Genomic DNA, 25,216 nt, shown 5'->3' on the forward strand with positions numbered 1-25,216 from the left:
AGAAAATATGACAATTTTCTATCTGCCAAGTTTGGTTGAAAAAAACCCACCAAAACAAAACCAAATGGATGATCTGGAATAGAGATGGTAAGCAACATCCAGAGGCACAGATTTGTGGTTTTGTTAGGTAGATTTGTCCTGCACACAAAACAATTGCCAGGAGAATTGTTGTGTGTTCCTGCAGAGCAGTGCCATGGAGCTGTGCCACTGCTGCTGAAGAGCCTCTGCCAGGCTGCCTCTGCTCCCACAGCTGGGGCAGCTCTGGTCCTGAGCTGCACTCTGCCAGCTCCTACAGATTTATGCACCCTATCTCCTGAACAAAGGAACTGTTCATGTAAGTATTGCTAATTTATCATAATCACAAGATGAATTTTAGGCATATGTTTGATTTTCTATTGAAGAAGAAAATTACTCCTGTTCTTTTTCTGAATGAGTAAGGTCATCAGGAGGCAGCTTTCACCTGCCAGTCTTCTGAATCACAGGGTAGAGCTGGATTATTTTTTAAACCCACAAACTTTTTTTTTTAATAAAATGAAAAAGATTTCCATGCACATTTCAGCATGAAAGGATATAACTCCCTATTCTTGGCACTGATTGCAGCACTTATCAAAGAGAAACATCTGCTGGGGCACAAATACTGCAGAATAACCTTCTTTGGGTTAACGTTCTGTATATCCGTTATGGATTTTTTTTCTAACCAGATAGCTATAATAATTTTAAATAAATCTAATGTACTATGATTAAATGAAGGAGGAAGTTAAGGTAAGACCATACAGACCTCAAGGTTTCTGCAACATCCACTCCCTGTTGTATGTACAGGAGGGACTTGTTAAAGATGGCAAGAAATTGAAACTTTCCACAGAATCTCGTCATATCAGAAAGATCAAATATGACTGGATGTGCAGTAAATGTAGCTTTAAATTACACAGCTAAACTACTTTGCATTGCATTGTGTGCAGGTGAGATATCTACATGAATTCTCATTTTTGGCAGTGTCTATCAGAGTTTTTCACTTCTAGCAGGTGAGGAGCAGAACCACATAAGAATAAAGAAGGTATGGCTGGGTCAGTTACACTAAATCCTCTCCAAATAGAGCCATGAGCTGCCTGGGCCACAGGGATGTGATTGCTTTCAGCTTGTGCCAAGCTCCCCTGCACACCAGGACACCTGCACTCATTGTGCACTCATTGTGCACTCCATATTTTATAGGAACAGTTCAGGCGACAAAGACTAACCAATTTACCTGTCCAAAATCATCACTGCTTTGGTGAAAAGCCCAGAACAGCTTTGCAAAGTCACTTGTGAAGTTCTTTCCCTTCCTGTGAACTGGTGGTTTTCAGTAACTGAATATTTCCTAAGGAAGAAGGCTCAGTGTAAAAGCACAATTATCCTTCACCCATGTTCATCCTTTTTCTCCACTGACACTTCCCCTACCCTTTACTCACTGCCTTTTTCTAGCTGTACTATTTCAGTCAATGAAGCTGCTGTGACTTTCTCCTCTGTGCCCTAATTTGAAAGCCCTGTGTCTTGATATATGAAGCTGTTGAGCTTTACAGGCACTTTTCATGCCCACCCAGTTTTCCTGGTGTGTTCACCTTGATTTAGCACAGGTAACACTAATAGATGTGTTCCAGGAGGGAAGGAGCACAAACACAGTACCAGGACTTCTGACAATATAGCCTTACACACAAAAATGACTGAGAAACTGAGAGGGCTCAGGCAGAGCACTCCCACAAACAAGTGATTTACACAAGGGAAAAGTGCTGTACTTCCTAAGGGACTGGCTTACACGAGGTTTAAACTTTGTGTAGAGACATTACATTGGCGTGTTTCCTATCTAAAACAAAATACAAGAAAATAGAAAGCCACACACAGAGTGAAGTAACAAATTTAAAGCAGCCTCCTTTGCCTGTTTCTATAGTAACCAGCTGCAGTAAGTGCTTGGCAGAAATCTTAGACCTAGACTATATAAATTGTTTCTGTAATCATATTTTACATGCAGACAGATCTCTGCCTTAGTAAAGTCACTGTATCACAGGAGAGAGGTGTGCTTTACTGCCTGCATTAGCAGAACAGATGGAATACATGGCACCACCATGAATACAGCAAGAGACTGAATTTTCACTCTGAATTTTTAACAGTTCTGGCACATTGTCACTCTATGATGTGTCTGTTCTGGGACACCAAATGGAGCATTCTGTCCTTAGGGCTGTCAGTCAAGCATATCAGTCAGCACTAAATTCATTTGTAAAACATCTAGATGTTGTTTCTCTTACTGAGTAAATATTTTCCAAAATTACCAATATTTTTATACAATCAAATAGACTGAGAGAAAATAAAAGTCCTATTAGAGGGACATCTGCAATCTGGAATGAAACCCTCTGAATGTCTAATAGTCAGTCAGCTATGCCTGTTTGGTCTGGGGAGATAATCTGAAAGTTGAAGCCCCCTGTGGATATTTTGTTCCTCCTTTAAAAATTTTGAATTTCTTGTTAAATGGACTATACTCAAAAGCTCTAGACCTCCCTGCTAAAGTCTAAGAAGACACAAAATAGGAAAGTTATAGCTATTTCCCTACACCTGAAATGCAGCATTAACCTCTTTTCATCACTTATAACAGATTTAAAACACTGCATGTTACAAAGCAGCACATCTAATGAGAGCACAGCATTTCACCCCCTTACCCGCAGGATGTGATTAATACACTCCAAAACACTATTTTCCTTTGGATTTGAAAATACTGAAGCAAGAGAAGTTATGATGCTTGTCTGTGTTAATTCTAAGCCCGTTGTTAATTCATTTGAAAATAAGGTCTCCCAAAAGAAAGGCATGAGTAGCACAAAATAAAAGCATGTACAGCATTCTGGTAAGATAGGTCAGTTGTTCTTGTTCTTGTTTCTTCCTACTTTTGGCTGAAGCATTTCAGAATTTAGAATAGAGAATTATTCATAGCAGGCTAAGCTTTATTTTTAACTCTCCACATAATCTGACATTACAGTAATGGATTTAGTATAAATTTAAATCAAACTCTCTTATGGCAAAGTCAGATAAGTTCCCTTTAAAACTTTTGTCTTCAAGAAAGTTCACCCTGCTATTTTATATCTCTGAACATTTGGTGGCATAACTGGTTTCTAAGGCTTTTAGTCCACTGTTCTTTTTTTCCTCACTTACTGACACACTTCCCAGGTTAGAAGCTTACTGGCTATTAGTGATCTTTTCTTCTTTACATCACTGGATGAGTTTTCCCCCATTATTTGTAGAGTTGTTGTAGAAATAAAACAATCATTCATTCTGTACTTCAGATGTAGCTTCTAAAACATTTTACTGGTGTTGTCCAAGACCTGTGTTCTTAAATAGTTCAGGTAGTTAATTCTATTGCAATCACATCTTCAAAAAGCAAAGTGGTAAGGCCAGACTGCTGCTTCTGATAGACACCAACAGCCAGCAGAGAGGAAAACAGAACTAGCAATTTTATACAAAGCTTTGGAGAAACAGCATTACTGCAGTAGCAAAAGTAAGGCAGTATGTTCCTGTAAGATATAGCTCAAATTAAAATGGCTCTCCAACCCATAATGGAATCATAGTCTAAGAAGTATCCAAAGATCACATGAAACACAATTCAAGGTGGATTCAGAAACTGCTTTCCACATTAGCTAGTCCTGGAACTAGGCTGAGAATAGAAATGGTGGATTTCACCATAACAGAGGGGTCTTATACATATTAATTGGTCTCATCAAGGTTCCTAGCATAGCTTTTTATGTGCTACAATATACATTTATCAGAGTGAGGATTTCCTCTGTGCCTTTACTATAATTTCCCCATAATATTAGAGAAGTCTCAGACAAGTTTTCCCACTAATATAGCAATAAAGTCAAAGAAAATTCTAAAACAGCGCTACAAAAAAAAAATTATTGGCTTGTTGAAATTACTCTCAGGGAAGGAACATAAACATAGATGATGCTTAAATTGAAAACTGCAGAGTATCATCCTCAAACAGTAGAAATGATCAAAGTTACCTTACAATGAAATGATGAAATTGATTTTTCATTAGGAGTAAAAATACAAGTACCTCATATACTTAATGGAAAAAACAAAACCAGTGTTCATCTGTGTGGGGTTTTCAGCAATTTCTTTATTGCTTTGAAAGAAATCACAATTTTAAAAGTCCAAGAGATTAATTTATTGTATGACTTCACTATTCAGCAAACAGCAAGAGTTAGCCTGGTATACATGGCTAAAAAGGCAGAATAAAACTTACCATAATGAAATGTCCATGCAAAAATGGATACACTGAAATAGCAACTTAAATCTGACTAATTCAGCTGCTCTCTCTGAATTTAGTAATTCTCATTAACATCATCAAGCATCTATCTGCCATGAGATAATTACAGGCTTATATTTTCATGTGCAAAAGAAAATGCAAAGCTTCACAACTGAAAAGCAATGACTACATCATGCAATGCCAAAAAGAAAACTATGATAATCTATGAAACCTGCCCCAGGAATGGAACTGGAACACAAGACAGACATGTCTGAACAGGGGGTACTCAAGGCAGTCGTGGTTTACAGTTTGCTTCCACCAATCAGGGAGCAGAAGGGAATGACTTCAAAGACCAGAAAAGTGGTGAGATGCAAGACAACGGCTTTCACGCCTCCTGACATCCCATCTTAAGGCTAAAAGGTTTCTGCTGTTTCTCCCTATATTTCCAACAAGTCAAAAAAGGAAGAGATTCTTCCATACTTAAAAAGCCAAAAGTAATCAAGAGTTCTGTCTGCCCTCAAAACACCAAGACCCAGAAGCAGGGAAAGGATGGCACACACGCCCAGGCTGCTTTGTAATTCAAAACAGCAGCTGGTCCATGAAACTGTAGTATGTTTGTAATTCAGATGCTGCATGGTCTTAGAATGTTGCCACAATCCTGGACCCTATCTCAAATGTTACTTTTTTACCATACCACATTGTATGAGCATCAGCCATTTCAAAGGTACTCTGCCAGCCAAACTCTAGCTTTGACCTGATTCCTCTCTCAAACTGCAGTTGCTTGTCATTGAATTTATATTCCTTATAAACAGCTGCACAGGTGACTTTGTGAAGACCAAGAATGTGCTAATGTGAAAAATACCTGTGAAAAACATCCTTCACACTATTAAACAAGCACATCCAACCTGGAGAAAAGCAGCTGAACAAAGGGCAAATTTTAAAATAAGCCTTTGAAGAAAAGCTCTAAGACTGTTTGGGCACTCTCAAGTAAAGTGGTACTTGGTTATACTGCTGCTTCCAGGTTTTAATTTTGTGCTGAGAGATTAAGGCTTTCTTAGAGTGGGTTAAGACCACCCAGTGATTTACCAACAATTACACAAGTGCATCCTACTGTGGGAGTGACTCAAGTGCAGTTTGCAGAGCACAAAACATCTACACACAGCAGGACCCAACCACAGCAGCCAGGCATGATCAACTACAAACAGGCACAACAAAGCAGCTGGAGGTCCTGGTCCACAGCCCTAAGTGTCACAGTTGAGATGGCCACAATACAGAGTATCACCATACCATTTCAGAAGGCTTTAAACATTCCCCCAACAGAGTAACACCTTACCACATCAGGTTTGAAACATTCCCCCAACAGAGTAACACCTTACCACATCAGGTTTTAAACATTCCCCCAAACAGAGTAACACCTTACCACATCAGAAGGCTTCAGCTGTCTGTCCATACAGAGTAATACCATACATCACAGAAGGCTGCAAGCATCCACCCTCCTTGTTCTTTAGCCCAACCTTTTAACCCCTCATGCCCCTGTGTGCCCTCTGTTCCCTTTGTGGTTGGTCAGTGCCCCTGGGCACTCCATGGCTCATTGCTGTCAGTGCTGCTCACCTGCTTCTCACAGCTGTGCCCACTGGGGATGAGGCTGGGCCAGCCCCACTCCCAGTCACCACAAACTGTAGCTACAGGTCAGACCAATGGAATCCTGTCTGGAGCAGGTCAGGGAGGGGACCCTGCCCCTCTACTCAGCCCTGGTGAGGATCACCTGGAGTGCTGAGCCCAGCTCTGGGCTCCTCAGTACCAGAGAGACGTGGAGCTCCTGGAGCGGGGCCAGCCGAGGGTGACACAGATGGTGAAGGGACTGGAACATCTCTGGTGAGGAAAGGCTGAGGGAGCTGGGCCTGCTCAGCCTCGAGAAGAGATGACTGAGAAGGGACCTCATCCCTGTCTGTCAGTGTCCAAAGGGAGGTGTCAGAGCATGGACCAGGCTCTGCTCCGTGGGGTGCAGCAATGGAACAAGAGGAACAGGCAGGAACTGATGCCCAGGAAGTTCCACTTGAACACAAGGAAGAACTTTCCTGTGCAGTGACCAAGCCCTGAACAGACAGCCCATGGAGAGTGTGAGGAAGACTCCACATTCCAAAACAATCCTGGACACAACTCTGTGCCATGAGCTCTGTGACAGTAGCACAGAGCAGGGAGCAGGACAGCAGGACCAGATGACCCACTCTGGGCCCTCCAACCTGACCCATCCTGCCCTTTGGTGATCAAGCTGATTTTAAAAACAGAGACAAGACATTGTCTAGAGCTCAGCCAGGCTTAAAATGACGTGCAAGGGAAAGAAGTACTACATGTGCATCACAAAGGTAGCTTTAAGGTTTAAGGTTTTTAAACCAGGAGATTTAAGGTGTGGAGAAGATGGACAGAAGAACCAAGTGAGTTTTCAGCCATAGTCTTTTAATAGGAATTACACTTGGGTAATAAAAGCATAACACCATAGCACAACTTTTAGCACGTGACCTAACCAATAACTGTACAAATGCTACTGCAATGGCAGCAAGAGTCAAGACAGTCAGAAAAAAAAGATACCAAAACTTCCTTTCCCATTCCATTTGAACTGATTGCCCTCAACAGAAACAAACATTTCCTGTGACATTAAGTTGTCATCAGCTTCTGTAAATCCCAGTTCACTCAGTCTTTTCCTGTGTATCTGTCTCTTCTTTGCAGTAGTAGCCCCAAGTACACTTGCAATTTCAGAGTTGTTTTCAGTTTGTTCAGAAGCCTCAGTTCGCTTATAAAGCTCCAACTCATCAGTTACACATCCAGGTTGTTCTTGCCTGGAGCCCTCTGCACAGGCTGTCTCATCACCTACCTCGGTAGGTTGTGTACACCCTAAGGCAGGAAACAGAATGTGATCAACAGTCATGCAAAGCACCCACATCATTAAAAATCCTAGAATTAATTTTTTTCAATCATAACATTGTCAACTCATCCCACTCTTTGGTACTTCATGACAGCCACAAAGTTCAACGTTATGAAGTATGCAATCCAAAAACCTGGGTATACTAGACTTGGTTAGTAGTTTCAGGAGTTTCTTCTAAGAAAAGAAAAGTACCTTTTATTCCCTGTGCTGGAGCATCCTTCATTTCAGAGGGCATCCCTGGTCTAACCAGGACCACACCATATCCTTCATTATTGTGGATCACATTATTAACCATGGTTATCCTGGGAGCCTCGTAATCTTCATCTAAGAAGCTCTACAGAACAAAAGAGAAATCTAACATGTCATGTCCAGCTACAGGGACACAAAAATCTTCTAGTTTTAGGTAGAATCAGTTCTCTGTGTTAGTTAGAGCAGGATTATTTGCCTCCATAGGAGACAGTGCAAAAGGCATCTTCTCCTTCTGGCAGATAAGAAATAAAACCAGGTAATTGCTGGAGTGGATAAAAATGAAAATATCATACTGCAAAGCTGCTGGAAGGCTGTCTGTCTATAGGAGGGGTTTGTCTTTGCAGAACTGGTTCATCCAGCAAGGATCAAAGCAAGTGCAAGACAAGCATCATGTGCAACAGGTAAGTGCTCCAGCACAGCACAGCAGGGCTCTGAGCCAACCCAAGCCTACTGGCACTAACTGTAGCAGTGATTAGCTTTTGGCAAACCAGCACCTTGTGACTGGGACTGACCTTGACCAGTATTCCCTCCTTGCAGTGGTGGATCCCGTTGTGCAGCAGGGTGCACGCACTTCCTGGATAGATCTCCACACCAGCACCCTACAAGATACAGTTGGTAGCAGTTCACAACTAGTCTAGACACATTTTTACCCTACAAGATACAGCTGGTAGCAGTTCACAAGTAGTTTAGGCACATTTACCATTGAACTTGACCACTCCATGGCACATCTTTGTGTTCGTCTACCAGTTTGCACAATGCAAAACTGTGTTACCCCTCCAGCTGTACAGCTTTGTTACCCATCTCAAGCAGCATTACTGAAGGCTGAGGCCCCACAGCATGGGGCACCAGTCCATGAGGCCTGAAGAGTAGCTGAACAGCCTTGCCTTGCTTGTGCTTTAGTCATCCCTCTCAATACCTCAAGCTCCATCATGCTTCAAAATACCCAAAGAGTATCAGAGTCCGTTTTTGTGTTTATCATCCCTCTGTAAGAATCAAAGGTGTCTGAAAAGGGCATTTCGCTTGCAGAACAAATGGAAATGAGAAAACTAGCTATGGGCAGAGAAACTGGAAAATTACTATAAAAGTACTGCAGGACATGAATCAGCCATGCAGCAATGATTATTTCACAGATGTCCCCTGTTACTGCAGCACTTTGCTATCATCACACACAAATCAGCCTGAGACATTTCACTAGATTTGATAAGGGGCTACAAGACCCCTGGGACCAATCTTCATTCAGTAACATGTAGCTGTCCAAAATGAATTTGTAAAGGTTGTGTCCACAGTAACAGAAGCCACCCTGTGACTGGCTGCGCTATTTCCAAAGAGAAAGTTTTATTTTAAATTAGGAAATAAGCCAAAGTTAAGAATGAGTGTGTACCTTTGCCCCATAGAGATCTGAGTTTTTCATCAGTAGCTCAGCTGATGTCCTTACTGTTATTCCAGTGGTTTCACACTGTAACACACAATTCTCCAGTGTGGTTTTCCCATGATGAACATCTACATACACAGAAACAATTACTGCTGGATGAACCAGTTCTGCAAAGACAAACCCCTCCTACAGACAGACATCCCTGCAGCAGCTTTGCAGTGTGATATTTTCAGTTTATCCAGTTCAAGTTCAATTCACTGATTTGGTCATGTATGGTTTGAACTCATGCTGTTTTTCTGGTCTAAGCAGGGAGCAATGGCTGGATATTTGTCTTACAGGTTGACTTCTTTTTTTTTTATGACAGCAATAATTCTTTTCATTACATTCCTAAGAGATTTTTGGATTCAATAGCTATTAAATACATGCATACATGTGTTAATAAACATTTTAGCATGTTTAAAACCCAAATGTCTGTTGAGGAGAAATATTAGTCAGCATCTTCTGCAAAGACAAGGCCACAGCCAATAAACTTCTTGGATATAATTTAGACTCAGTTGAGTGTCAGTTTGAAGGTGCTGGAAACAAAGTTCTGCAGCACTCCTACAGCATGTGCTGCTCCTCAGTGGAGCACTGGCTGGGGTCAGCTGCAGCTGAATATTGCCATGGGGGCTCTTCTGTGGAAAGAAGGATTGTTTCCATTTCCAGGCAGCCTGACACAGGCTGTGCTGCACTCAGAGTCAGGCTGCCTTAACAGCAGAACAAGATCAAGTTAATGATCTTATCCCAGTAGAAAAATAAAGCATAAGAGCCACAATAGCTTGAAAGAGCAAATGGAAGTTACTGTGATTTCCACATTATAAGCAAGTTTAAAAAAAAGAGGGAGAAGACTCGATATAGATACTCATAGGGCTCCTCTCTAGGATATTTTGTTAAACTGCAACACCAGGTCCCAGCTTTAATTCTAACACTAATTATCAAAGAGTCACAAAAAGGTCAAGATGCTTTTACACTTACATAAAATCCCCTCCACAGCACCATGCTGCACTAACTTCAAATTGGAGATCTTTATATTGGCTCCTGTACAGTCAAAGAAGTGGTCTCCTTTGCCTTGTTTTTCTATCACAACATCGTCTGGCAGGCCATAGCCTAAGAGCAGAGGTGAGAGATGCAAGCTCAGAGAATATCTGGTGACAATGAGGTACTCAGTACATAGCAGACATGTAAATCAATGACAGAAGTTTAAAGCTTGATGGTTTAATACCTTGAATAGGATTTTCAACAAGTGGTCAGGCTACACCTTACATCCCCTCTGTGCCAAGGTACATGGACTCCACACTAAACTCAAAAGTTACCTTATTTGAATGGCAAACAAAATGCAAAGTTATCTGAGAAAGTTGAACAAATGGGTAGCTGAGTTCACATTTGCCAAGGCCAAAGTTCTCACTCCCAAAAGTTTCCAACAGAGATGGGGGGATGCAGGAATTGAGGACACACAGGCATCCCCAGTCTGCTTTCAAAGGACAGAAGTTCACTACAGCAGGCAGAGGTTCCCAAGAACACAGAGGGAAAAAGCAGTCACACCACAACACGAGGAAAAAGAGTGCAAAGGGCTTGATATTGTTAGCATGCTTCATTCAGCTTCCCTATTTACATGGAATTTGGGGGGAAATTCAGTGCTCCTCTGTTGCACAGGCTTCCAGATTAATTCAGTTTAAAAAGCAACTTTCACAAGCACATGCCAACACTGATTTACTAAACCACCCACAGTTGTCAGCATTTAAGCACTTACAGGAAAATTTATGAGCATGTAAAGCTTTTATTGCTTGTCACTGACAAGAATCATGATAAGGAAAGCAATAATGCCACATCCATTACAGCAGCATGAGTCCTATCATTTTCTGAAAGCACACACAGATAAGAAGTGCCCAAGCAAGATGCCAGCTTTTAACCAAGTACATAAATAAATAAATAGTGCCACATGCAAGTAGAAAGGTTAAAACCAAAATGAAAATAAAAAGCTTTGAACAAGAGTTGGCAGAAAGTTTTAAAGACAAGCCATTTAATGCAAAGTTAAGTGATTGATATTTCAAGACATGATATTACCTAGAAATCTGTTCCCACTTCTACTGATTTATGGTCACCCCTGAAGAGGAAGTGGCAAGGGGCAGTTCCAGCATGTGAAAAGAGAGCACCACAGGACAGCAAAAATTTAACTTTTCACCACTACAGAAAGATGTTATTAACCAAAGCAGGAGTTTTAGGAATGATTGTCCTGCAGAGTGCCTGCAGTTTTCTAACAGTGCCTTTAGCTTGCTTTACACTTCACCTCTGAAGCAGCAGCTCTAGAATAAAGATTCACCTGCTGCCCAGTGGTGCTCACTCCCCAGCAGGGCTGTGCCCCTGCCTGAGCCTGAGGGACTCCACAGCGGCCAAAGGCCACTGTCATCCTCTGCCACTGAGCACACACAGGTTCCCAGCCAGCTGCAACAGCTATGGCACAAGCAGAAGGGAAGTTCTTAGGTGCCTCTGCAACACTTTCTTGTCAGGCATGGAAATTATCTTTATCATGACTTCCTGCAGCTGCTACTGCTTTAACCTTATTTAGTTCCTGTAAGTTTTTATTTATTCCTGATTTACTGATCTTCATACTTTCAACCTCAGTACTGACTGCACATTAGCTGGGAAAAAATAGAAGCTCTACTAAGCAAAGCAACATATCTTTCATGAGTCACCTCTCCATCCCAAAAAAGCCACCAAAGCAGCCAGCTGCTCAGATTAGTGCCAGCAGAGTTTGTCTTGATGCTCCTACTTCAAATGCTCTTGGCTGCTCCTACTGGTATAATACCTTATCTAACAGGAGTCCTCATAAGAAGATTAAATACCTGACAAGTACTTGTTATTCAGTGCATGGTTTATACCAAAAATACATATTTATATGCCTTGCTTCTTAAAATAGAGCAGCACATCCTTTAATGTGTGCTAGCACACCATTTGTATTTCAGTTTCCTCAAAGCCAGAAAAGCAATAAATAGCACCACACACAATTTTAGAACAATGTCATTCTTGAGATAAACAAAGCACTTTATGGATGTCCCTTGTCCTGCAGGTGCACTGGTTATCACAATGTGTGTCTGTATAAATGAAACACACACAGGAGATGGGCAAGAAAGAAAATTACTCATAAAACAAGAAGGGCAAGAAAAATAAGCCCAGAACAGCAGGAAATTAAACTCTCAGCCTTCTCATTAAGAAGCTTTGACAAGACAAAAATGCAACTAAACATCTGAACAGCTGCAGAAGGCCCAGTGATAGACTATAGCACTGCAACAGTGTGTGCCTGCCTGAAGCAAAGGGATACACTGAGAAATCAAGAATGGTGAGGGAGAGACAGCAACATATCCTAGGCAAAGCAGAAGTATTTAAAACACAAATATTTTGCAAGAAAAACCCTAAAATTACATCTGTTGTGTCTTTTGCTGCAGAAAAAAGATGTGTTAATCAAAAGTTCCCTCCTCCACCCACGTGCTTCACTCACTGCAGAGCCAGGCTGGCAGCCCCTGCTCCCCCATCACCGACATGCTCCAAGTGCAATCAGTAAACCCTAGCAGTACCTCCTGGCTCCTTCCCCCTGCACTCCTGGGGCTGCACCAGCACTGAGGCTCAGAGGCTGCCCCTGAGGCACATTCAGACACTCCAAGAAGAACAAGGACATTTCTCAATTACTCCTAAGTTAGTAGAAGCCTCTCAGAATTACTTCTCTGTTTCCACTATTACAGACATCAAGACCCTTAGGTTTCTGTTGAATCCTCTCTATTATATAATCACCATTTATACAGACAAATAGGAGGAAATTATTAATTTGGTATTAATCAGCAAAATCTGCAGTTTATCTGCACTACAGTTAATTAAACAGCTCATTCCACCCTGCATTAGGCACAGCTCTACAGCAGAAACAGGAATACTTTGAAGAAAAAAGCAAATGCTCCTGGTAAACTCTGCAGAGTAAATCCTTACACAGAGCTAGTTTAAGACATTCCATTTACTTGTTTAAGGACCTTTAGACTAGCAAACCTTCTACCTTCTAGCTCTACTGAATCAGCAATGGAGAACACGCCATCAACAAAATAATGGCCAGGACAGATGATGACTCTCTCTCCTTCATAACAGGCATTTACAGCTGCTAGTGGATCATGGTGAAACTGCAAAAGACAAAAAAAATACAATCAGCTCCCAAAGACTGCTGTAAAAATGGATGCATTTATGCCTGTAGAGCTTGCTTTCAATTAAATGTTGCTGCTTTTGCTTTAAAGAAACCCTTTCAATGGCACTAATAACACAAAATTTCTACTTTGAATTCAAGAATTGTAGCCCTCTGCAGACAAAATCAGCCTTTACACATGATTTTGATGTTTGTGTTACAGGAGAAAACTGGGGCATACACAGATAAAAGGGCACATGCACCCCAAAGCAAACTTCACTCTGGCCTTGGTTCTAGGCCAACACTTCAATTGTGCCTGAGTGATTTGCCATGAAGAAATAGATGACAGAAGGTAAAGAAAATAAAAACCAAACAATTCAGCAACTAGATCAGAGCTAGTCTGAATACTCCTGTGTTTGCCCCTGGTACGAGTCACCCCCAAACAGAGTTCAAATACCACAGTGCTAAAGAGTGCCCATATGATCCTTTTTCTTGATAAAGAGGGCAGGCTGATATCCTCCACAAACATTACTGAGGGACTCCATACTGAAGGATGACAAATAGTAAATAAAAACTACACATTTATTGCTTCCCAGCAAATTCCAGAGTAAGTCTAACAAGAGCATTTTTTCAGTTGCCAAGTCAGAAAAACAGATTTATAGCCTAAAAGTTATTCCAGGACCTTCCCCATGGCTCCATTCTGGCAATCTGTAATTCACAAACGTGATCAGAATACAGCAAACCATTTCATTTGTGTCCAAGGAATTCAGCCTGTTCTTAACTGCTGAAGTAGCAAGTCTTGTCTGAAATCACTAAAACTAAACATGGCTGCTCCTAAAAGAAATGTATTTCCTGCACAGTACCAAAGCAAGAAAACTACACTTCCTCCTTCCTACCCTAGATCACTATCAGCAGCACCAAGAGACATGGGCATTTCAAAAAGTGTCATGCCTTACAGTGTTCCATTACAGAGTTATTACAGGTTCATCTCATTTCCTACACACAGGAAGCTGCTTGTATAGAGTACTCAACAGGCACAAATGAATTAAAAGAAATTGTTTTAATACAATTTTACCACTTATTATTTAAATTACAGTGATTTTTTTAAACTGAAAAACAATCCCACCACTGTAGTATCTTGCACATGGTAAATTAACTTATCTGTCCACATTGCTTCTTGAGATGAAAAACTATTAGCAGACAGACAATTCCTGCTACTGCACCTGTACTTCTAAGGCTTCACAAGATTCTGGGCAAAGTTTGTCTCTTGTCAACAGCTGGAGCAGATTTGCTGTCATGGTCAAGGGCACAACATGAATGACCTTGGCACCCGTTGATCTCGCTCCTTTGGCCTGGAGGCTGCCGTATTTTTGGTAACCAAACACGTACCTGCAACAAAAGCAACAGAGCCAACAGCTCTTCCTTCAGTCCCCACCTCCTCTGAGTTATGTGATTCCCCTTGCACAAACCCACCAGTTACCTCAGCAGAGGATTCTCAATTACTTTTAGCCTTTGTTTTAAGTGCTCCACTTTGTCATACAATTTTAGTCCTTCCACCATGGAAACGTTTTCTGCTTCTGAGTCCGAATCATTGCTTGAGATGCTGTTCCTCACATTTAAAAACTTCTCATAAAGCTCTTCACATTGAGATAACAAGTTCTGGTAGTCAACTACCAGCCCAGAAGGCACCCGGTGTTCCAGGATGTCATAGTGCCTGCAATTCAGAGCAAGGGGTCAGCATGGCACATTCCCAATCCTCAAAGACCAAACTGAGACTGGAGAGAACCTGAGGAGTTCTGCTTCAGATACTTGAGTCAAGGTCCTCTGCAGTCTACATCAACACTGCGCCATTTTATTTGAAGCAGCAAAACCAGAAAAAATCTGAACAGACACAAACATTTTACTTTCTAAACAGCTGCCCACACACCTTGAAAGATTGTCTACTATTAGAAACTCAACCTAAAAAAAAAGGCCTAAGCAACGGCCATTAAAAAAGGGTAACAATTTTGAAGGTAATATCTAAGCCTTTATTAGAATAACTGAGAAAGATTCACACACATTCCTCCTGGAGAATGATCAATTTACAAGTTGTTGTTTACATTCAGCTCAGTTATGGTTTTTATTTTATGCCCAGAGGTAGAAAATGGAGCATCCCACGGCAGCTTTTATTAGGATTACAACTTGTATGAGTGTGACTATTGTTGGGTTTGGGCACCATCTGATGGAACACCAAGGCTCAGAAATCAAGTGGCAGCCTCAGTTGTGTTCTCTTTCCATACAAGATTTTGACCAGCAGACAGTGAATGCTGTTAAAACAAACTTGCTTCGGCTTACAAGTCAACAGGGGCTTTTTACACCTAATTGTGAGTCACTCCTCCTGCATGACACATTGCAGTGGTTCTGCCCTAAGAACAGCAAAGGTGTTGCACTCACAGTCTCAGTCGGGGCTCAACACATCGCACAAAGTAATCAAACTCATCCTCCTCCTCCTCGTCCCAGGTCCTCCAGATGTACTGGTAGAGAAACCTTTGGAAGGAAAGTGTTAAATCACACAGGAGAGCAGAGTCAACAGCACTGGAAACACAATGTAACCAATTTGAAAATTCGCCTCAAAGCATCACCTCTCACTAGAATTTCACATTACCGTCCCATACACTGCTCAGTACACATGAAGTCATCATAAAGAGTTTTATTCTGTGTGTCTAAGCTCAAAATTCATAATAACCTGTGTTCTACTTCCTCAAAAGGGAGTGAAACCAGATAAAATCTGGTTTTGAAAAGCAAGACTGACACTCTTCAGATTCTGAGGCTTTTTGGTTGTTTGGTTTTGGCCAATCACCCTTCAGCTAAGCTTTCTTTCTCACAATTTAGGTCATTCCTCCTATTTCAGCTTTTTTTGTCCAGTCCTACAGCCTATTTGTAGAGAGGTTTCAAACAGCATGTAGTGCCTGAAATAAAAGGAGGTGGAAAAAAGACAGATGATAAAGAAGAAAAAAAAATAAAATATGTGAAGAGACACCTAAAGAATAAAGAGCAAATTTAGGGGAAGAGGCAAAATGCAGAAAAAAGAATGGGACAAAAAAAAAAAAAAAAAGAGAAAAATCCACCAAAATGTTATTGAAGAGAAAGAACAGTGTACTAGTCTACAGGTGATACAGTCCAAGGAACTCTGGGGTGAAAAAGAGAGGGAAAGAAGTCTCCTCAGAGCACCAGTCATCAGATTTAGTTTGGAAAGCTTGGCTTGTAGAGCTGCCAGCATGGCCCAAGAATTCAGGACAGAACCGCCTGGGTTCCAGCAGGGTGCAGTTGTCCTACCTGACATGCTCTATGGCTAGTGCTGTCTGGTCAAACTCTCCTGACTCATCATATACAACCCACAGCTCCTGCAGCAGGATCTGATGTTCCTTCAGCTCCAGGAGCTCCTGCATGCACTCCAGGGTAAAGCTGCTGTCCTGGGACTCGCACAGGAACGGCTCACTGAGCTGCACAACTGCCTTCAGGGCCGGGAAATTCACATCAACCACCTGTAGGAACAAACAGGTCCGAAATCCCTCAGAACCCCAGATCCAGCTGAGGGAGAGAAACGTGATGTGCCTCAGTCAGGGCCATGCTGGGTCCCCACTGACCCCACACACACCAACACAAATGGTACCGTACAGCCAAGGCCATCTCATCAGCTGAAGTGATAACCCAGAGTTATGCTTCTCATAACCCCACAGCTAGAGAGCCTTTTCCACATCCAAAACTTCATTCAAATCCTTCATAATACTCATAACAAGGCCAGTAAGTTGCTTCCAGCCCTCCTTTTTTTTTTTTTTTTTTTTTGGTGTGTTGCTGTTTTTTAAAAATGGCAAAAGCGATAGACTCAAATCAATGCTTCACAGCCCTTTGGGACTCCTTTGAGGCTCATTTTTCAAAGTGCCCACAGGATATAAACAATCCAAAGAGACAGTCTGGGCCAGTGAAAGCCATTCTGTCACTAACTGGGCAGAAAAGAGCTGGGGGGCCACAAAGGTTTTTCCTCCTCAACCATGTGATGGATCTGCAAGTTTGAACATCCAAGGTTTGCAAGACAGATACATGACCTGGACATTAGAGAGGTAAATTATGCTAAGTGGAGACAAATGCCTGAGCAGCAACGACCCACTCACCCCAACAAGGACCTCAAACACATTCGTGCGCCAGATCGCCTGCCAGCCAGAGGGCTCAAGGACCTTCTCCAGGTACTCAGCTATGAACTGCTTCACCTCAGAAGCTTTGCAGTCACCTAAAAGAAATTGAAGACACTATTTATGCAAGGAATGGAAGAAAAATCCTCCAGATCACTGGAAAATGAAAGTCAACACAATTGAAATGTTCTTCTACCACCTCTAAAGTTGGACTTCATTCTATTATGTTCATGATAACAGAACAGTATTAAATACAATGGTATTAAGCACATAACCTGTGCCTTACCTTAAACAGATTTACAATACACAAAAAAAAATGTAGGAAGATCAGCTAAAACAAGGCACAGGATCCACTACTTACTAACAGTTCTGCCTTTCTATCATTCATATTTTATTTACTTATATCAAAATTACTGCCTCCTGGTCCACCAGATAGAGCAGCTGAGGTTACAGCAAAAATGATGGCAAGGCACTGTATCTTTTCCAGTCTCCATTATTAGAAGCATCTCACAGCTTAATACATACAACTGACTCCACTTAAACTGAATTGCTTAAAGTTACTGCAAGAAACCGAATTCTACCTTACTTTCCTATGAAAAAATTACTTACCCAAGATATAATCCTGGTAAGCGCTGAATCGGTCATAAAACAAAAGATGATTGGTGTGAAAAATATCTGGGAAAAGCACGTTCCCGTCTGGCACAGTCCTTCCCAAAGCAGTCCCTGGTTTGTCACGACTGCCATAGTCACTCCAGGAGCCAGCACTCCAATCACTCTCGGCGTCTTCCCGTCGCAGATCTGGGAAGAGGAGCGGGGGTAAAGCAAACCCCACAAACTGTCACTTCAAGCACTCACTCACCCCTCTGTTCCCGAAGAACTCCTGTTCAGCTCAAGGTCTATCGTGAATCTGCCTACTACAGCACGCCTTGACTTACCCCTGGTGAAGCGTTTCAAACCCACATACGTTCCTGGACGTCCATTTCAGCGCCGTGGTAGGCACTGAGAAACACACCAGAACTTCACGATTAATAGGGGAAAAAAATCCACCACATTTTAGTGTTGATTTCCAGAGCCGTCCCTACCCTCGTTTCCAGCCCGGTGCCCGCGCCTCGAGCCGGGGCGCGGCTGCGGGGCCGGCCGGTGCCAGGGGCGTCCAGGCAAGCGGGCGTTACCCTGCCCGGGCGCGGCCCGCGGGGGATCCGCACCCCGGCGGAGCAGCCCGGACAGCACAGCCTGAGCCGGCCGCCATTCGTGTCCACACCACGCAGCTGCATCCCCCGGGCACCGCCCGAGCGCGGGGCGCAGGCTGCCCTGCCCTCCCGGCTCCCCGCGCCCTCCCTGCCCGCAGGCACACGCAGCCCGTACCCTCGGCCTGCTCGGAGCGGTCCCGCGGGCCGGTGCCCGCGGCCGGCGAGTCCCGGCCGTCCCCCTGCGGTCCCGGCGGCCGCAGCTCCGCCATTCCGCCCGCTCGGCTTCAAACCGCCCGGGCAACCGCCGGCCGCCAGCGCCGCGCCCTCATTGGCTCGCGGCGGCAGCGCCCCGCTCTGATTGGCCGTCGGCAGGCGGCACCCCGCTCTGATTGGCCGTCGGCAGGCGGCGCCCCGCTCTGATTGGCCGTCGGCAGGCGGCGGCCGTTGGCGCGCGGGGCCGTCCGCAGCCGCCGCTGGCCCCGTGCGTGGCGGGGCTCGCTCCGGGGCCGGGCGGGAGCGGCGCGGAGCGGGCGGAACCTCCCCCGTCCGGCCCAACCGAACCCACGAACCGCTGCGGGCCCGGCGGGCAACGGGCGGCCCTGCCGGCGGCGATGGGCTTTCCACTCAGCCTGGCGGCCGGGGATGCTGTCATCCCTGCCGAGAGCGGCTGCACAGCGCCCGGAGAGAAGGAAGCGGCTAAGCCGCAAAAAATGTAAAAGCGCCAACAATCGGCACCCTCAACAAGGAAAAAAAAAAAAAAAAAAAAAAAAAAAAACAAAAAAAAAAAAAAAAAAAAAAAAAAAAAAAACCACAACAAAAAAAACCCCAGCAACAAATAAACGAACCCCAGCCCACAACTAACATAACAGAACGGAATTCTCTGGGGCGCCGGGCAGCCCTGCTTTGCTTCCAGCCCTGGCCGGTCCGTACACAGAAAGCACCTGATCAGAATGTAAAACACCGGTCTGTTTCATGCCCCAGCGCTTCTCCCGAGGCCACTCCGTGTGTTTCGAGCTGTGACGGTAAGGGCCGATGGGGATTAAAGCCAAAGCAATTGCTCCGAAACAGCAGCGGCCACGAGAGGGCTGCCGTGGATTTCGGACACGGCGATGGAGCAGCTCCCGCGTTAGAGCCGCTCGCGTTCGCTTCCCAAGTACCGCGTGTAGCAGCACCGTGCCCGCCGCGGCTCACGGTACAGCAACAGCCCGAGTCATCCCGACATGACCGGAGTAGGAGCTTCCGTAGGCCCGCTGAAACCAACCCTTGCCCATCATAACCCCAAGAAGAGAATGGTTTAGTCCCCAAGAGGATTCTGTTGAATGTTGTCAGAATTTAACCATTACACCGGGCATGGGTGTTTAACGATACACATACAGTTATCATCTATCACAATTAGTTACAAAATTACAGTTAAACATCTGAATCCTTCCCAAAAGGTTATTGGCAAGGTCAGGCTTTCAAAGCAGAGTGTGTTTGTAAATAGTGTCTTTACATTGGCACGTTTTAAGTGGAGGGAAGGGATGCCAACCAGTGGGATTTTCACAGGTTGAAAGCAGCCTCTTAGCCAACCTCGTGCATTTGAACGAAGCCAAGTGCAAGGTTCTGTGCAGGTACAGGCCGGGCAGAGAATGGACTGAGACTTCCTGGGGAGAAAGACTTGGGGGTGTTGGTGGATGAGCAACTATGCAACCATAAAGTTATGGCTATGGAGGTTCCCATTTTTAGATGCTTTGATTATTTTTCCTCTAAATAGGTACAATGAATTCAGGGACTCCTCAGGGCTTACAGTGGGAAGATCAGTTCTTCCTCACCAAGGTGAAACACGCACAATGTTGAGATCAGGACAATCCATTTATCCCTATTTGTTTTGTTTACAAAATAGCTGGGGGCAGATTGTGTTCCATTATATAAAACTTACACACTGTTTGATTAATTATCCCCAGTCCTTGTAAAGAGCTGTTTTACTTCAAAGAAACACAGCCCTGGCCATTGATTTCCAGAGCCAGTAATTAATGCTGCAAGTGTCATGGACATACTAAGCTCCATTTGGTCAAAAAACTCCTCTGCAGGTGGTTTCCCTCCCCTCATATTGGAAATAGAAACAGTCCTCTTATTGTTGGAAACCTTCCACTTTTCAGCTTGCATGTGCATTTATTATTGAGCATGAATTAGTGCTTTCCTGAACCTCATTTGGCAATTCACAGTCTCCTTATGCACAGCACATTTTCCTTTTACCTCAGCTACTCTTTTTTGCACTTTTTCCCAAGCTTATTTTTTTTTCCTGTGTAAGACTGACCAGGTCTGTGTGAAGTCCAGAGGACTGGCAGTATTTTACATGGAACAATGACACTCCTGAGTTTGAGGAGGGAGAGAAAGTGCTTGCCCTCACACTCTGTTCTCAGCTCTCACACTTTTGAATGAAATCTCACCGCTGTTGCTCCTGTGAATGAGATCAATCACTGAGATGTTTCTAAAACCCCCAGCCTTATCTTGGGCCCCAAACAGATTTTTTTCTCCTGCTGCTTCCCTTGAAATACTAAAACAGTGAGGGGTGCTCATATGCAGAACTCTGTCTTTTGAAATCTGAAATAGGCTTCCACTTCACAACTTGACACAGCAAATAGAGTTTGAAAATCACAGAAGGTCATTAATTGCTTTACAGAAATGAATACAAGTGCAGCTACATAAACCTAAAGAAATGCAGAAAGGAACTAGTGTCTTACTGCTAAAAGATAATTAATTGTCTTTTGGTATTTCAGTAATTTTAACTGAAGAAACACAGTGGTAAAACAAACACCACATGTGGGATTTGGCTCATCTGGGTGTCCCCAGACATATCACAGATCACAGAATTTCCAATGCAGGTGCCACAAAGGTATAAGTGAGGCTATGACGGCTCAAAGCCTGGTGCTAACACACCCCACTGGGTAAGAGGAGCCTCAACTCACAGTGCAGCTCTGGTGGCTCCAGTTATTACAGGTAAGAGCATGCAGCCAACAGGGCCAGGATATCCCTGCCTTCCATATGAGGGCTTATGAAAAAACCCACCCATCTACAGGAGTATATGTAGGATAACAAACTCACTTGGTCATTCTCAACCAGACCTTCATTGTGCCACTGATTTCCCTGGAGCAATGTCTGTTCATGCCAACGGAAAGTCTGATCCAGAGTTAAAAACCTGAATAAAATAGTAGAGTGTTTTAGCCAGTGTCCTTATCCAAAATATTTTTTTTAAATCTCTTCATTCTAATTTGCTGCTGGTACTAATTCTCTTTTGTGGACATACACATATCTCATTTGAGAGTAGAAATTATTTCTGCTTTAAGATGTCTTAAAATAGTATCTTCTTAACCATGTCTTAGTACAAGGCAACCTTAAACTACAAACCAAATCAAAAGATCAAATTATTTAATTACACACAATGAAAAAAAAAATGTTAGTTAATATAAGGCTTGCAAATCAGAAAATGTCTATGAGACGTGGGGAATAAGCAGCTGAGCCAAGCCAACAGCGATGTGACAGCAATGTGAAAGAAACAAGTATGCACAAAAGAAAAAAAATTAGGAGACCATTACATAAGACAGTAAAACATTCCTGTGTACCTTTCTCGTTTTGGCACACATTTGCTTTGTTGCCATGGCAATCACTGTAGTCTTTCTAAGCCTCCATTTCTGCACTGGAAAATGCAGATAATATTTTTTACTGCATATGTTTCAGTAATGCATTTGCAAACCACTTTTATAGCAGGGGATGAATGGCGTCACTTAACTGTGGATTGCTGTTAATTAGTTGGCTTATTACAGATTGGGTTAGATAGCTGGTGTTCTTTGACAGGTATCTCTTCAGTCTTTAGATTTTCTTTTGTAGCAGTATAAATTTAAACCACTGTAAACCTAAATGCATTGATTCTTTCCAGGAAAGCAATTGAATTTTTCAAACCTGTTCTCAATTATTTTCAGAATATTCTCAATATTGGCTTCTTCAGGAAGATACTGGGTGGCTTTAGGATTGTTCTAACAGCCACTTTATATTAAAAAACCCAATAACTGCATTGCTTATTTGAATTTTCATGTTAATAGGCCATTCTTCTCTTGCAATTCACTTTACTGCTTCCAAAATTCTTACTGCTTTGCCTGCTGGGCATTGTTCTTTTCTTAACCATATACATGCCTGGTACTGCCAATCGCTTAATTTTCAGAAATGCAAATTTCGGCAGAATGACCTTGCAAACTGAACCTTGTTGTGAGGAGCCAGTTCGGGTTTGTTATGCCTCAACAATGGCTGTCAGAGGCACATGAGGAGGGGTGCACGTGTGCCCCGTCCAGGAGGCATGAGGAGAGGACAGAGGAAAGCCCTGTCTCTGGGGGGACTTTGCCTGGCAGCCGGTTCATGTGTCACACGGGACAGGCTGTCAGCAGGGGAACCCCGAAGGCACTGTACCCCAGAGACACCCTGCAAGCCATGGCGAAAGGTCTCTGCCGATGGACTGCAGCGGGACATTGGACTGGGCCAGTGCACTCCTGTCAGCAGGCAGACTTTGGGAGGAGACAGAGCCATAAAAAGTGACTGCATAAAAGTGAACAGCCCTGGGGGCTGTTCTGTCCTTTGCCTTTTGACTTTTAGGGGGCTTTTCGAACCTGCTTTTCAAGTATGGGCTTTTGGATAGGGGCTGGGATTTTGCTTTTGAGGCTTGGTGATTCGAAGGGCTTCTTTGAGACTTGCTTGCCGAAACTTGCTTTTGAGTCGGGGCTTTTTAAATCTTACGCTTTTTGCCGTGGCCCCAGTCTTTTGGCTCTCCTGCCCTCGCTGGCTCTTGCTCGCCCTGCGTCTGTCCTGCCTCCCTGTGTCCCTGACCAACGCCCTGCCAGCTCCGTCTCTGTGTCCCTGCCTGGCCGCCTGTGTCCAGCCCTGCCCGAGCCTGATCCCCCCCCGTGATCTCGCCACGACCCTGTGCAGGCTCCGGGCAGCGTGCACCAGCCCCGCCTCGGGACATCCATGGCACTGCCGACCTCCGCTGGGAATGCCCTCTTTTTGCCTCTGTCTCCTCCATCTCTCCCATTTTTCTTCCTCTTGCTCTGTCTGCTCTAGCCCTCTTTAGTACGGTAACTCCTTTTAATTTCCCTCTTTCGTTGCCAATAAACGGTTCTCAGATACAGTGTTCGCCTCGTTTGGCTTAGTTTCGTTCCTGGCCATCTATTTTTAAAAGAACTCGCAGTTTCCCACATTGGAATGCAACACTTGTGTCCTCCTATCAAGGAGGTGGTTTTCCTCATTGAAGAGGATACTGCAATTCTGTCTTCAAGATCCACTGAAGAGCAGACAAAGAAACATTCTAGGAGACCCTGCTTTGAGCAGGGAGATTAGATTAATGACCTCCAGTGGTCCCTTCCAACCTAACCCATTCTGTGATTCTGTGAAAATGCTTCAGTAGAACTGGGTGCAGCTGAGAACTCATCTAATATAGGTGAGGGGTTATTTTTTCCTCTTTTTTCCTTTCCATTATTTTACACATCTGCACCTCAGCCATGCTCTCACCTGAGGGAACTTTCAATCCAGACATTGATTTACATAGGACTCTACATAGTAATGAAAATTCAAGTTCATGCAGAGTGCTTGACTAAGACTCACCTGCAACAGAAGAGCTATTGACCATGTTCCCTTGGGACTGGGAAGGGCCCTTCTTCAGACACTCATCTCTCTGGGGAAAGGTCTTAAAACAGCCAGGAAGCTCTTTTTGAGATGCCTCAAAATTGTCAGGAGCACCAGAGGCATAAAACAAGGCTCCTGCAAGGTGTTCCTCAACTGACTGCAGAGTACAATAGGAACACAGCCCACAACAAAATGTTTTCTTTGTTTGGAGAGAAACAATAGGCAGGCAGATTTTTCCAACAGATGTTAAAATTGAAATTAAGAATTGATGGGAATAAATAGAGGCTTTGGGCAAAACCAGAAACTGTTAACAGGCTTCAGCTTTATGACTAATGCTGTGAGATTCATATATCAGGCATTTAGCACTGTATAACAGAGTGAATGCTGGTTTTTGCCTTATTACTGTCAAAATTTTCACTGGCATCATTGCCATTACTGACTCCTCAACTTCCTGCCCCTCTAGAGCTGCTGACCACATCTTTGAAAGAATAGCTAAGATGCAGTGATTAAATGTAAAGATGAAATCATGATAACACCAGATGCAGAATGCAACAAATTGTTAGGCACAATTATGTCAGGAAGAAGACATGATTGAAGAGAATGAAAATCACTTGCACTAGTGATTTTGCATGATCATTGCACCTCTTCATTCACTGTAAACAAAACAAAATTAAATTTACTAATGATGCAACAGAATGCAGCTGCTGGAGATGGGATATGTTGTTTTGATCTACGCTTCCTTTCATCTCAGTTAAAATTTTGAACATGGCCATTTAAAGGCAATTCTCCTATATTTTTGAGATAGTTCAAGTACTTTAGGTTCTTTTTTCCAGAGGACAGCTGTGTTGTTATCTTGACAACTAATGTGTAGTAATGATGGATTTAGGTCTTAAAAATTAGCTACTGAAGTGTGTCAGAAAAGAGATGAATTAGCCTGAAGTGATTCCTGACAAACACTTGTCAGTGGGTTTATGATTGTCTGAGCAGATGGCAGTTGGGAAGTTGGAGCTGTGTCAGTGTGCTCCCTGCAGTGCCAGTCAGAGCAGTGAAGACACAGACACTTCAGCCTGGGCAGGAGAAGCCAGAAGAGAGAATGCAGAGTACGCTGGACTTGTGGGTTTGCTTTTCTGGTGTTGATTCAGTTTTCTGCAATCTGCTTAGCAATTTGTGCATAATCACAGCGATCCTACTACATGCTCCAATAA

The 25,216-nt window shown here is 43.4% G+C and overlaps 1 protein-coding gene across 1 annotated transcript; it reads right to left on the minus strand.

Annotated features, from left to right (window-relative positions):
* Positions 1–6,697: 6,697 nt before the first annotated feature.
* On the minus strand, positions 6,698–18,683 carry SHCBP1 (SHC binding and spindle associated 1). Its single transcript, XM_053987702.1, has 13 exons — positions 18,538–18,683; positions 17,782–17,970; positions 17,155–17,270; positions 16,319–16,527; positions 15,437–15,529; positions 14,484–14,717; positions 14,227–14,392; positions 12,884–13,004; positions 9,820–9,951; positions 8,815–8,933; positions 7,946–8,032; positions 7,377–7,518; positions 6,698–7,153 (listed from the first exon to the last, which is right to left on the minus strand). The coding sequence occupies exons 1-13, from the start codon at positions 18,629–18,631 to the stop codon at positions 6,834–6,836; spliced, it is 2,022 nt and encodes a 673-aa protein (XP_053843677.1). The 5' UTR covers positions 18,632–18,683; the 3' UTR covers positions 6,698–6,833.
* Between the last annotated feature and the right edge of the window lie 6,533 nt (positions 18,684–25,216).

Source organism: Vidua macroura, chromosome 11, assembly GCF_024509145.1.
Source record: "Vidua macroura isolate BioBank_ID:100142 chromosome 11, ASM2450914v1, whole genome shotgun sequence".
Taxonomy (NCBI): Eukaryota; Metazoa; Chordata; class Aves; order Passeriformes; family Viduidae; genus Vidua; species Vidua macroura.